At 40.0% G+C, this 14734-nt stretch overlaps 1 protein-coding gene and 2 pseudogenes across 2 annotated transcripts; 1 reads left to right on the top strand and 2 right to left on the bottom strand.

The window, feature by feature from the left end:
• Positions 1-37: 37 nt before the first annotated feature.
• On the top strand, positions 38-3614 carry LOC139784696 (uncharacterized). Of its 2 annotated transcripts, none has more exons than XM_071723889.1 (8): positions 38-447; positions 779-885; positions 1107-1212; positions 1723-1953; positions 2072-2285; positions 2431-2565; positions 2653-2769; positions 2928-3614. In XM_071723889.1, the coding sequence occupies exons 5-8, from the start codon at positions 2156-2158 to the stop codon at positions 3110-3112; spliced, it is 567 nt and encodes a 188-aa protein (XP_071579990.1). In that variant the 5' UTR covers positions 38-447; positions 779-885; positions 1107-1212; positions 1723-1953; positions 2072-2155; the 3' UTR covers positions 3113-3614. Both variants share the same exon structure in this region; 1 of them encodes a protein (XP_071579990.1).
• Positions 3615-4815: 1201 nt separating this feature from the next.
• Positions 4816-11097, bottom strand: LOC139784694 (putative nuclease HARBI1; annotated as a pseudogene).
• A 500-nt stretch (positions 11098-11597) lies between these two features.
• On the bottom strand, positions 11598-14138 carry LOC139784701 (uncharacterized; annotated as a pseudogene).
• Positions 14139-14734: the final 596 nt, after the last annotated feature.

Here is a 14734-nt window from a genome sequence, read left to right as displayed (position 1 = left end):
GCGCCTCAACGCCTGCGCTGTTTTGCACGATTGTCATTTGTGGCGGGATTCTCTGGGCCTTCTGCCGGTTACCCGCCAAATGAGATTTCTTTGCCCTCGCTCAGATCTCAGTTTGCAAGTGAATCAGTTCAAAAATGAATTTCAAGATGGATAGTTGTGATTCCGATAAATTTTACATATTATGTGAATTTAACAATGAAAAGAAGATAGATAAGATAGACGAGCAACAAACAATACCTATGCAGGTTGGTTACGCCGAATGGATAATATGGGATGACAAGAATAGGGATGACAAGGAGCCCAGAAAGCCAATTTCTAATTTGATCCAAAATAAAGAGTCTGTTTTGATGAAATGGCCCTCTAACTGTGATGTGCAGTCTAAAAAAACCATGGCTAAGCGCAAACATATAAAGTGGATCCAAACTGTAGGATGTATTTTAGCACAGAGTAATGCTCTTGTAATATCTTCTTTAAGGAAATTTTCAATTTCTTTGAATATTTTTAAAGTATTTGTTGGTTGTGTTGTTTATATTTTACTTGGCGGAAGAATGAAATCTAATTTTGACTTCTGATTTGCACACACACACACACACACACACACACACACACACACACACACACACACACACACACACACATCGACTAGAGGCTCTTTACCTTGGAGACCTGCTGCGGACACGCATACGCACACGCACACGCACACGCACACGCACACGCACACACACATTTCTGTTTTTATTTTATTGTAATTTTTTTATCATTAATATGATCATTCTAGATTGGACCGAAATAGTAGAGGCCTCGAAATCATGTTTGAAATATGGTGTACCATTTCCGAGCCGAGAAATGCGCAAAGATCTAGCTAAAAAGAAAGATGAAATTATTGTAAGTAATTTTTTAAAATAATAGTTGCTTTCCATTTACATCAAAACTGCACTGCTTACTGCTTACTGCAAAACTTCAACATTCATGTTGAAGAAAGACAGAAGTGAGATTTATCTGAGTTTTGATGTAAATGGAAAGCAACTAATATGTTTAGTGAGTGGTGAATTATATAAAACGGTAGTTTCTCTAATTCTCTTAATCTTAAAATTATTGTTGTATAGGCCAACTCAAATAGCAATAGGAAACGCAAATTAACCAGTGATAAAAATTTGGGACATATGAATAAAGAGATCACCACCACCAACAAAAAGCAGAGAGTTTCATCAAGTGAGATTATTAGAGTAGCTGCACAAAAGACAGATCAAATTGGGGAATTGGGCCGGTATTCATAGTCGATGCTTAAAAATAAGAATTTCTTAAGAATGGTCTTAAGATGGCGTTTCGATTCATAGAGAGGCAATAAGATCGTATTTTAGTAACTGCTTAAGAGTAAACTTCAGCAAGAATGTCTTATTACGGAATATCTTATTATGATTTATAAATGCATCTCATATACCATAAGCACAATCTGAAGAGCTCCTCAAACGAAACGATATTTAGTCCTTTAAGACGGTCTTATCTGTTCACAAAAATGGCAAATAAGGCGTCTTATTCCAAGTCAAGTTCGTAGACCTCTTAAGACAATAGTTTTTTCGAAAAACTTTCTTCTGACTAGTGTTCACTTCGAAAAAGAACAGTTTGCAAGAAGTATAAGGAAATCAAAGGATTTTTGGCGCAGTTTTACACTATAATCTTGTGTTTAAACATATATACTGAAATACGTTTTGTTCTCTCTAGTTGTGTCTAACCTTCAATTCGGAAGTTATATAGCAATATGGATAAATCTAAAAGTAAATCAAAACATTTTACATCAATTGAAAAAACACTATTTCTTGATATATTAAAAAGGTATATAATAAGCATATAATAGAAGTGAAGAAAAGCGACATAACTACGCTAAAAGATAAAGACGTAGCTTGGTTAGAAATTTGTAACGAGTTCAATCTATCACATCTAAGCACGCAAGAGGTAAGAAAATTACATAATAACATTAATTTGATTTAATACTTATTGATACTCATATTTATTGATATTTTTATAAGATAAATTTATTTATTGTTGTTTTTGTAATAATAAACATTTGTAGAGAAATGTCCAACAATTAAAAAAGTTTTGGGCAAACTTGAAACAAAATCAAAGAGACGCTTTAACTAAAGAAAAGCAAGAACGGATGGCAACAGGCGGAGGGCCATCGATTAAATCGGTGGAAATTGACCCCGATATAGCATTGATAGCACCAAACTTGATGAAAACTGCGCCAGGAATTTACTCTTCTAATTTAAACGACGAAGAAGTCAAAAGTATACATCTTTTTACATTATATTAAAAATTTAATACCAAACACACTTTTAATTATTATATCACATTTATAATATCTTGATATACACACGTTAATGACGTAACGAATCAATATAACGGTATGTAAAATATATTTTATACTTTTAGAACGAGAAACACTAATAATGGATTTTGTGGTCGAGGGTGATCTTGCAAATGTCGACCTTACATTAGAAGGCGATGAAGGCGATGTATATGACGACATGCTTGGTAACAATAACAACTGTTGTGAAATTTCGGATAGTAAGCTTGATCTTATCATCTTTAACCACGTACATAGGTATTAGAATATTAATTTGCCCAAAATTGATATTCTTATTTTTATAATAGAAGAAAACATTACACCTAACGTACAAAAGAAAATGCATGCAGAAAAGGCATCATTGCAGCCATCAGAGAGCTCTTCGAGCTACATGACACCAAGCACTAAACATTTCTTAGGAACAGGTACACATTAATATTTAAATAATTCATAATAATGTTATTAAGTAATTTTATTTAATAATTTTATTATTATTACACTTAAATTAATATTTAATGTAATTGATAACAATAACTCTCTACAAACATATTTTATTATTTAATACTCTCTTTCTCTTTTATAGAATCGAAGAAGACACAGCAGAGTGGAGAGAAGTTATCATTAATAAAACGTGGAAAGCGTGCAATACCTTCCAATGATGACGAAAATGAAATTTCACTGAAAACACGAAGAATTCAAAAGCTTTTTGATCAGGAAGTGGAATTGAATACATTAAAAATAGAACACGAAAAAAAATGTGTGCTTTAAAAGAGCAGCATTTGAAAGAAATGCAGAAGCACGAGTTACGTGCAGCTATAGCTGCAGCAGAAATAGTCGAATTGCAGTTACCGATCACAAAAAAGTAAAAAACTTTCACACTCAAAATTTCATGTTATATATGAAATATTAGATAGTAAGTTCATTTTTTGATATATTAAGTATTACGATAAAGACTGAATTCTATTGCAATTATTAAGAGATAATAAGAAAGAAATAATATATTATGTTGCGAGTATAAAGAAAGATTACTTACTTTGTAAACTTAAGTATCGAAGATTATTGGAAAAAGTACAAAAGGTTGTGTTTATTGAAATAAGTATTGAAAATTGTTCCTTTTAGTTTTTTATTTCTTTTAAGTAAACGGTTGTTTATTTTATATAAATATAAGTGTAATACATTTTACATACTTTATTATACTTTGCATATGTTTCTCGAACAAATTGATATTTGTATGTGCTACAATAAATTAAATAAATATAAACTCATACTTATATAACTTTCTTTTATATTTTATTAATTTAAGAGATATTATTAATCCCCATTAGACTTATTCTGTCACATCTATACCATATCGGTGAAAAATACATTCAACTGTTTGCCATTTAACAACCATTCCTGACAGAGGTGTCAGGTTCTTCTCAATGGAGAATCATATATATATACATATATTACAAAACATATGTAGGGGAGACCGGGGCCTAACCGTCGCCGGGGTTGAACCGTCAAATCAAATATCTCGGAACCTGTATATTGTGCGAACTCGCTATTAACATTGTAAACGCTGCTTATGGTACCCATGTGACCAACGGAGTTTCGGCAGGTTACCTGCCGTGTTATGATTTTTACGAGGGCAAACGTGTTTTCGGAAGGTGAAAGTTACATTTTCTGCGCGTGGAAATTTTGTAATATCTGCAATAATATTTGCTCTCCAAATCTCGAGGTACGCGATTATAAAGAGTAATGCATGCTGAACACGAATCCAGTGTAGTTTTTTCATTATCGTTGATGTCTAATATTTTGTGGGCGATCAAACTTGTGTTTGGGGTTAATCCGTCAGTAAGCAGTCCGGGTGCATTTCTAAGGCATTTCCGGGCATTTCCAGGCTCACTGCATATGAAATATGGATGAGACGGGAATTACAACCGTTTAGACACCGAATAGAGTCATCGGACGTCGAGGAGTGAAACAAGTCGGGCGAGTGACTTCTGCGGAAAGAGCAACCCTCGTAACTATTTTTTAATAATGTTTCGCATAAAAATTTTAAATAAATTTTTATATTTTTTTTTTTAAAAACAATTATTAAGATGTATCCTATCATTTTTCAGGATTAGATGTACGTATATGTATTGAAAATGCAGTGTGACGGTTAAACCCCGGCATTTTTGAGATTTCAATTTTTCCACCGTTGTCGTTTTTGCTCTATACCGGTTAAACAAAGCGACGTAGATAAAAATTTCCTATATAAATTTTGTAGCTACAGGTTCACTCTTTACAGTGGTATACCACATTTAACTAAAATTATTTATTTTCTTGTTAAAAATCGGCACCGAAAAAAAACTGACGGTTAGGCCCCGGTCTCCCCTACATAACCGGATGAATGACTTCTTTTATTCTGTAAATAATAAATATTATGTTACAATAATTTCAATAGTTCGCGTTTGTATTTAATAAAATATTTTATTTACCTTTACTTTTTTAATTAATGAAATAAACGTTGTATAAGTGCGTCTCTCATAATAAATCCATCTGCTGGTTGCCATTCAGGACGGTTCACATCATTCTCTTCATTATCATTATCATCAATGATTTCATTCTCTTCGTCATCTTGCGGTAATACATTATCGTAGGTAAGCGAAAGATTATGCAAAACTGCACATGCTATAATAATTGTTGTGCTGCATATCAGTTTTGTCGTTAGTCCTCGGGCTAAGCAAGGAAATCGCCGTTTTCATACTCCAAATGTTCTTTCCACTATTTGTCTTGTTCGTCTATGAATATTATTGTAGGTTAGTTGTTCATCTGTTGTTGCATTTAGAACAGGAGTCAGAAGAAATGGCAAACAAGGATAGCCATTATCTCCAATCAATATGCCAGTTAATTCACGTCTCATATATCGCATATAAATTCTGGAATTTTGGAAGATACGACTGTCGTGTTGGCTTCCTGGCCATTCTGGTATGATATCCAGAAATTCCATTTGTGGTCCGACGATAGCCTAAATAATAACGTAAATATTATAAATATATATTTGTGCAATAAAATTGATATATAAATGTTAAGGTTGCAAAAATAAATTCTATACATTCTCTATTGGATAAAATATTACGTACTTGTACATTGAGAGAAAAGTATCCTTTGCGATTCCTGTATACTTCTTCAATATTTTAAAATCTGCATTGAGTCAAGCGAATATGAGTACAGTCGATAGCACCATCAACTCCAGGTAATCCAATAGCTCCATTTCCAAATCCCAAGTTCCGAAACAAAGTACGGTTTTCGTTAATTTGTTCCACAGAAAAAGGCATCTTTATGACACGGTGGATGTTTCCAGCAAGTAATACTGAAACACGAAAAATTATTCTTGAAAGAGTAGGCTGTGATATGCTTATTATATCCGCTAATACTAACTACAAGGAAATAAATAATTTTAAATCATGCAATTATAACTCAAAGATATAAACCTATTTCTCTCTGCCTCTTTGAAATTTTATTACCTGAAAACTTGCAGTGGCGTAGAATCTTAGACACACAAGTAATTGCAACACAGGAGCAATAGGAAGACCTCGATTATTTATTTTAGCCAAACCTTCTTCTACTTTGGGTAGAAGACCATGTATGACAGCTTCTTTTGAAAATCGAAAGCGGCGTTTAAACTCTTTTTCATCATAAAACTGGAAAGGGTTTTGTCCATCTCGTATATAACGTTTCGGAGCACGCACAACAATTTCTTATCTTTCATCTTCACTCTCGACGTCCAAAAAATCGGGAATATTATCCAAATCTCGCAAATCTATATCCTGCACGTTCATACTACAAAAAATTACATTCACAACACATATTTATAAAAAAAATAATAATTTTATAAATATGTTTGTTCTATTTCGAAGTAAACACTAGTCAGAAAGTTCTTCGAAAAAGCTGTTGTAAAAGCAATATAAATGAATTTATTCTATAAAAATATCAATAAATATCAGTATCAATAAGTATTAAATCAATGTTATTATGTAATTTTCTTACCTCTTGCGTGCTTAGATGTGATAGATTGAACTCGTTACAAATTTCTAAGCTACGTCTTTATCTTTTAGCGTAGTAGAGTTGCTTTTCTTCACTTCTATTATATGCTTATACCTTTAATATATCAAGAAATAATTTTTTTTTTCAAATAATGTAAAATGTCTCAATTAATTTATATATTTTTCCATATATTACTATATAATTATAATACTGCTTATACTGCCATGTGACAATTTCGGTTTAAGGTTAGAAAACTTATTTCTGTTTACAATGATGTAAAACTGCGTCTTGAATCTAATGTTTCCATTGGAGGAACCAATGGAAATATCACGGAAATAGCCGACTACAGAATAAGCATGGTCTTAAGTACATCTTTACTAAGTTAATCTCAAATCAAACAAGACTCACTTCAGTGAAAACTTCTTCGCAAAGATTATCTTTTTTCACAACTATGAAATCTATCAATCTTCAGACGGTCTGGTATTGCATAAGCAGACTTGATCAAGATCGTCTTAAGCGTTGACTTGAGATTGGACTATGAATACAGCCCTTGGTATACATTGCACTATATATATTTCAATCTATGATTATTTTATTATAGTGTCTTTTTAAACCATTTTGACTTTTATACGTCTCTTTTATTTATCAACATTAGGACATCTCTTCAAGTGATGAGTCCCAATCTTTGTCGACAATTAGACAAAACCCCTCTCAGAAACTCAGAGAAAAAAATAAAGAAAATAAAGGCAAAATAAAGGTTTGTATATACTTTTTTTATTCTTACGCTATTTGCTATTTTATAATAGTTAAATGGTCTCTAACCATCCAATTCTTATCATTACAGAAAACACAACCATCATGTTTGAAGACTGATGAGTCAGATTCAGAGTCTGATTGGGAGGATCTTAACTTAAGTAAATGGAAAGATATAACCGTAAAAAATGGTATAAAAATTAAAAATATTTAAAGAGAATGAACTTAATATGTACAAGATTGAATTAATTATTTCTTCGAAAAAAAACTTAGTATATTCAATTCTCAACAAAGTAATGAGAATATATTATTATAATTATCAGAACAATCGTGTAAATTTTATTTTTCAGATTTTACAACTATGATTCAATGTACTAAACAGTTAAAACATGTAGTTGAAAATTTAAAAACCGAAATAAGAGATTTGAGAACAGAGACAAAGAACTTGAAAATAGCAATAAAAGATTTAAAAAGTAAGATAAGGCACTTTACATCAAAACATATGTCCTCTGACAATGGTAAAGAAGAAATATCCGAAACCACTTTAACACAAATTAAGGGAACAGATGAAGTATGTATCCCCGGGCAGCACGCAAATCAAAAAGACGTCGTACAAACGTCTCTGTGTGCTGTCTGAGTATATACTTTTACATGTTTCAATATGAGATTATGTACCCTTACAAAAATTTAATACTGTGATTATTTGGCTAGTGATTATTTACTTATTTTGAATATTAAAAGCACTATTAACAGTGCTTTTAATACTCAATAAGTAATCACTAGCCAAATAATCACTTACAGTATTAAATTTCTGTATAATATAATATTTGGCCTAAATATAAATTAATTAGGTTTTCTCTTTTTTATTATTCATACAATTAAGGTTGTTTCTTTAAAAGAAGAGGTAAATATAGATAGAAAGTGTCATCCATCACTTTCTAAGAATACTGCTCTCACCGAAGTTCCCGTGCGCAGCAGTACATCTGTTCGCGCGCGGAGTAGTTTTCACGCCGAACTGAATTGCTGGGATCGCTCAGAGAAAGCGAGAGGGATAGCAGGCGGAAGCGAGAAAGTGCAAAGCGTAAAGCGTTGAAGCAAGGTATTGGAAGCGAGGAAGCACAGGTTCTGTAGATCCGACTGGAGCACACACGAAGGGCAAATAAATAATGCACCGTTTTATTTAAAGTATCTTTGCCACTCCAGTGGCACCGTTTATTTGGCCAATGAATTCGTTGCGCTCGCCGACTGCGTGGTCTAGCGCGGGAAGATACGTTGGATCGTCACGGTCCACCTGGCCACGTCTTGCAGAGGTCACGGCTCCGAGTCGCCAATGGTTAATGGAACGGCGGACGGGCAATATTCACACGCACCGTGTCTATAATTAGCGAGGATGTGATCCGTTGCGCTCACACAATAACCTGCGTCGTTAATACCCGCGACACTTGCTTCGATTGCAATGAGTATAATAGTTATCGATTTCGATCGCACGTAATCGTTCGAGAAGCACAGAGTGTTCGCTCGAGAAGCACAGAGTATTCTGCCCGTTTGCTCCGAAATTCCAAACGGGAGAAATCGGCGCGATGCCCTTATTGGCTGACAATTCCGCGACCGTACGTGTCACGCTCCGCGAACGTGTCAAGATGAATAGAATCACGCGGCTAGCACGACAATACAAAGACGAAACGCTTGACGAAAATAAATATGAATTTAAGAGAAACGCTTGACAAAATTAAATATGAATTTAAACCAGGTCTTTACAAATTATTTATTCCTTAACATACCGCCGGCCTCGAGACTTTCGTTTCGAAAGATTTTGAAAACCATCAAAGACAAAAAAAGTGAGAAACATTCGAGGCGATCAGTATGTCAATTACAATTACATCTGATTACTGCTGTGTTCGAGATCGATTGGTAATAAACAGAGTTTTCCTATCGGACGCTTGTACTCGGACGACGCGGTTTTAACCGTTACAACTCGAACTAGACCATCCTGGCCCGCGTGACAATGAGTTATTCGCCCTAATTCCCATTTACAAAGCGGAAGCACAGGATTCTGAATTAAAATCAATCGGCCGACTCGAACACCGTCAGTGACCCGACGCCACTTTACTTTTTGTTGGAGCGTGTTGACATAATCGGTTTGCCAACATCTCCAAAACCGCACTAACTGCCAGCGCGATTTTCGTTAATGTTAAGGAGTAAGAGCTCAGGACTAGCAATGAGGGCGGATCCTATTAAAAAATGGCCGGGGGTGAGCGGTTCACAATCGTCGGCGGAATCCGTGAGATGAGCGAGCGGTCGGGAATTGAGACAGGCTTCGATGTTGCACAAAAGAGTAAAGAACTCTTCAAAGGTCATAGTATAGGACCCTACAACGCGGCGAAGGTGATGTTTTACACTGCGCACTCCAGCCTCCCATAAGCCGCCAAAATGGGGGGCAGAGGGAGGTATGAAGTGCCACAAAACTCGATTAGAGGCAGACTTATTTAGGAAGTTCGGATCACGGAGGGCCGCGCGAAACGCGGTGGTCAACTCGCGATCTGCTCCGACGAAGGTCGTGCCATTGTCAGAGTAGATTGATTCAGGAAGCCCTCGACGAGCGCAAAATCGGGAGTAGGCTCCCAGGAATGCAGGCGTTGAATAACCCTCGACAACCTCCAGATGTATCGCACGGGTAGCCAGGCAAACGAACAGGGCAATGTATGCCTTTCGAAATGCGACTCCGCGGCCGGACATGGCTCTAATTAACACCGGGCCGGCGTAATCTAATCCGCAGTGAAGGAAGGTGCGAGTGGGAGGAGAGACGCGCACTTGAGGAAGATTTCCCATAAGCTGGGTGGGCACTACGGCCCTTTCGCAAGTACAGACGACGCATCGATGAATAACTGATTTGACAATATTTCGAGCTCGAAGGAGCCAGAAATCCTGGCGCAACGTAGCCACGGTGAGTTGCGTACCGGCGTGGAGAGAGCGCAGATGAGCGTGCTGCACTATTAACGTAACCAAAGGATGAGAGGCTAATACGATTTGGTGTTTTGTCTGAAATCGAATCGGAGCGTTGGCTAACCGCCCGCCAACGCGAATTATTTCCTCTTCGTCGAGGAAAGGATTGAGGGATAACAGAGAGCTCTTGGATGAGATTGAGTGTTGACTCAAAAGCGCTGCTCTTTCGAGGGGGAAAACTTCCTCTTGTATGCGCTTGAGCTAGAATGAGCGCGCGAGTCGGCATTCGTCCGCCGAAATTGCAGAAAGACTTTCTTTGGGACCGGCGCGAGGCCGAGAGCGGCCACGTAGCCGAGAAATAAACCGGATAATATAAGCAGTGACCCTTATGAGTCTCGGCCACGATGAATATCGAGACGCGAGATCCCACGGGTCAGCAGCTTTAATGAGATATGATAGAGTTCGCGGATTCTTTTCCATGGAGGTTTCATGCGACGATAGATCGACTTGCGGAGGCCATTCGGAAAACGGCAGGCGCAACCACGATGTACCCTGCCACCAGAGATGGTGGCCCGCAAGCTGATTACCGAGCATTCCTCGCGACGCATAGTCAGCGGGATTTTCGTCGGTGAAAACATGTCGCCATGAAGCGGACGGAAGACGAGTCTGAATCTCGGAAACGCGATTTGATACAAAAGTCTTCCATTTCGAAGGATGTTGAGTCACCCACGCGAGTACGACCTCGGGGTCCGTCCAACAATGGCACGGAACAGTAGAGAGACGAAGCGACGTTCGAGCAAATTCCATTAATTTGGACAATAAGACGGCAGCCAACAGTTCGAGACGCGGGACACTTAATGATTTTACTGGAGCAACCTTGGATTTCCCGATTAACAACTTTGCGATAGTTTCCCCAGCAACGGAAGTGAGGCGAATATAAACAGCTGCAGCGTAGGCCGCTGTGGACGCATCGCAGAAGCCGTGAAGCTCACAGTGTACCGTATCGGACCCCCGCTGTATCCAGCGCTCAAGCTGAAGGCCATCGAGTTCTGTTAAGGACGATTGTATCGTTTCTCATTGCTTTAAGAGAGAAATCGGGAGAGCTTCATCCCAATCAAGCTTAAGCTGCCATAATTGCTGCAGAAAGATTTTGGCGGAGATGATCACTGGCGTTACCCAGCTCAGTGGATCGAAAAGTTTGGCGATCGTAGAAAGAATCGACCGCTTGGTCTTTGAAGGGGAAGATGGAATCGATACTTAAAACTGGAAAACATCCAGAGAGGGATTCCAGCTGACTCCGAGAATCTTTAATTGTTCATCGGTCTGCAGCGTCTTACTACATGCTAACCCGTGATTCTCGATAGCAATATCATTAAGCAATTTCGGCGAATTGCTTGAACATTTTCTCAACTCGAATTGACCTCGACGTAATAACGCGCATAATTGGTCGCGCATCTGACGCAGGAGAGGGATATCATCGGCGCCGAAAAGGACGTCGTCGACGAAACGGTTGTCTAGGAGAATTGCAACCGCCAATGCAAAGTCAAGACCTTTGTCTTCGCAGAGTTGGAGAGGCGCGCGTAACGCCAAATATGGAAGCAGTATCATATGTTACTGTTAACAGTTGATACGCTTGGACGATCTCGTCCATCCACAAGATTCGCTGATAGTCAATATCACGTGGATCCACTTGGACCTGTCTATACATTTTCGCGATATCCGCGGAATACACGTATTTAAACTGGCGCCACCTTAGAAGGATCGCGGCTAAATCTGCTTGCAATTTCGGACCGGTCAGCATATGATCATTAAGGGAGGTCGCGTTTGAAGTGAGGCTTGAAGCATTAAAAATGACTCTTAAATGACTAGTTACACTATGGTCCTTTATGACTGGATGATGTGGAATGTAGACGCATTGATCGGAGGAGGGCGCGGAGAGGGGACATTTTCGCATGTGTCCGAGCCGCTCGTACTCTCTCAGGAACTCTGTGTACTCTGTCTTCAATTCGACATTATTTGACAACCGCCGATGCAGGCTTCTCAGGCAGCGTTCCGCGGTATGATAGGAGTCTCCGATCTCGATCGGAGGGCCCCTTTTGAAGGGAAGGCGCACGACATAGTGTCCATCGGAGCAGCGAGAATGAGTATTGAGAAAATGCTCTTCACATTGCTGCTCCTCCGGACTCAATGACGTGAGCCGAGGAACTTCTTCGATCTCCAAAAAGTTTCGAAGCTCCTGATCGAGAGAGAGCGAGCTCGCACAATGTTGAACCGTGATAAAGCGCTCCGCCGATGGCGAAGCAGACGTTGGACCGGAGAGGACCCAGCCGAGAACTGTATTTTGCGCGATGGGTTGACCGCTGCCCCCCTTTCGGACCCCGTCGAGGATGAGCTCACCATAAAGATCGGCGCCGATAATTAGGTCTATGGGAACGGAGCTTATGGGATCTGGATCCGCGAGACTGAGATCACTTAGATGACTCCAAGGGGCGTAAGGCGCTACGGGTGATGGAGAATATTTTTTACTGAGGGATTTCAAGATTGAAGCCGTGGTCATCAAGACCGGATGGGATTTACCGAGCGGCGATATCCCGATCTGAGCGGCGTATCGACAGGTGCCGGCGTCAACGCAGCCGACAGCTGAGATCGAAATGGGCATTTTGATGTGACGCAACTTTAAGATTTGCCCAAGTTTCGCGGTGATAAATGTCGCTTCCGACCCCTGGTCTAGCAGCGCTCGCACGACGCACGTGCGCCCGGAAGGGGAGCGGACTTCAACCCGAGCCGTCGCCAGCAAGACTTGAAGGCGAGCAGGCATTTTAGAGGTTGAAAATAATGCGGTTACGGATGCGGTATCATGCGTGACGGGCTGCGAGACCGAGGGCGTCGGGAGGACATTGTCGTCGGAAGATGAGGCCGAGTCAACGTGCAGCATCGAATGGTGTTTTTGCTGTCATGTTTGACAGAAAAACTTACTCGGGCACGATTGCACGGAGTGTTTAGCATTCAAGCAATTAATACACCTTCTTGACTTATTAACAGTATCTAAGCGTTGACTCGGACTTTTCTTTACAAATTGCGGACATTTGTTTATAAAATGAGATGCTTTACAGAGCGGACATGATACAGCCGCCGAGGTAGCAGCGGTAGCGCTCGTGACCTTTTGCGCGCGATTTGTCTTGGTTGACACGACCGGCGTTAATTCCTCGAGAGCGCGAGCTCGAGTCGCAAGAAACCGATCGAGATCGTCATACGTCTTTGAGTTTCCACGCCTTTCGCGTGACGGGATCTAACTTTTGCGAGACACAGTACACGAGGATATCGCTAAGAATGTCCGATAAAGAACGGTTGAGATTTTGTAATGACGCGATTGTGCGATTCGTTTTGTCTCGCAACTCTTTTAGCTTAAACGCGGATTCGCGGGCGACGCTCGGTAGACTATATAGGGCGGCCACATGCACCTCGATGAGACAACGCTTATTTTCATAGCGCGAGGGAAGCGTTTTCCAAGCTAATTCGAAGTTATCCGCAGTAATCGGAATATTTTTAATCGATTCAAGTGCTCGACCGGTAAGACTCGATGACAAGAAATGCATGCGCGCAATGGCGGATAATTCTTTATTTTCTTTATGATCAGTGACGTGAATCGATCGCGAAAACTTTCCCAATCCTCGCATTTTCCGGAAAATGGAGGTATGTTAATAGGCGGCAAATGCGATAACGAAAATGACATCGGCTTTTCACAAAAACTATGCACATGACCTGACGATGTAGAAGCTCTCCCGGTCGGCTCGAGTTTCTCGAGACAATCCGCCTTGTAGTCCAAGGTTTCCTGATAGACGTCTTCGAAAGTATCGAACTGCTGGAGGTTGAAGTAGTCGATGGAGGTCCGCCTGTCGTCTGGGAAGGCTTGCAGTAGAGAGGCGTTCAGTTGAACGCACTGAGACCAAGTTTCTTTGAGGCTGGTTTCTCGTGATCGAATCTTCGCAGGAGTGTAGTTATTCCTGCCGATCTTCTTAAAGTTGTCGAGTGCTCGAGCGATCGAATGCAGCAGAGCTTGCTGCTTTGCGAGAAGTTCACTCATGATGGCGAATGTTCTTTCGCTCAATCACCACGCACTAATGTGTGTCCGCCCGCACTCACCTCAATCCGGCTCGAAGGACCAAATTTATGTTCGCGCGCGGAGTAGTTTTCACGCCGAACTGAATTGCCGGGATCGCTCAGAGAAAGCGAGAGGGATAGCAGGCGGGAGCGAGAAAGTGCAAAGCGTAAAGCGTTGAAGCAAGGTATTGGGAGCGAGGAAGCACAGGTTCTGTAGATCCGACTGGAGCACACACGAAGGGCAAATAAATAATGCACCGTTTTATTTAAAGTATCTTTGCCACTCCAGTGGCACCGTTTATTTGGCCAATGAATTCGTTGCGTTCGCCGACTACGTGGTCTTAGCGCGGGAAGATACATTGGATCGTCACGGTCCACCTGGCCACGTCTTGCAAAGGTCACGGCTCCGAGTCGCCAATGGTTAATGGAACGGCGGACGGGCGATATTCACACGCACCGTGTCTATAATTAGCGAGGATGTGATCCGTTGCGCTCACACAATAACCTGCGTCGTTAATTCCCGCGACACTTGCTTCGATTGCAATGAGTATAATAGTTATCGATTTCGATCGCACGTAA

Source organism: Temnothorax nylanderi, unplaced genomic scaffold (assembly GCF_030848795.1).
Source record: "Temnothorax nylanderi isolate EJ_2023f unplaced genomic scaffold, tnyl_v1.0 TNYL_tig0663_pilon, whole genome shotgun sequence".
Lineage (NCBI taxonomy): Eukaryota > Metazoa > Arthropoda > Insecta > Hymenoptera > Formicidae > Temnothorax > Temnothorax nylanderi.
The sequence above is the reverse complement of the archived record's forward strand: the minus strand, read 5'-3'. Positions and strand labels throughout refer to the sequence as shown.

Coding starts and splice junctions, on each gene's coding strand:
- LOC139784696 (XM_071723889.1), top strand. CDS start 2,156: ATGGCAACAGGCGGAGGGCCATCGATTAAATCGGTGGAAATTGACCCC. Junction 2,566..2,652: donor CTGTTGTGAAATTTCGGATA/GTAAGCTTGATC, acceptor TTTTTATAATAG/AAGAAAACATTACACCTAAC. Junction 2,770..2,927: donor TAAACATTTCTTAGGAACAG/GTACACATTAAT, acceptor TCTCTTTTATAG/AATCGAAGAAGACACAGCAG.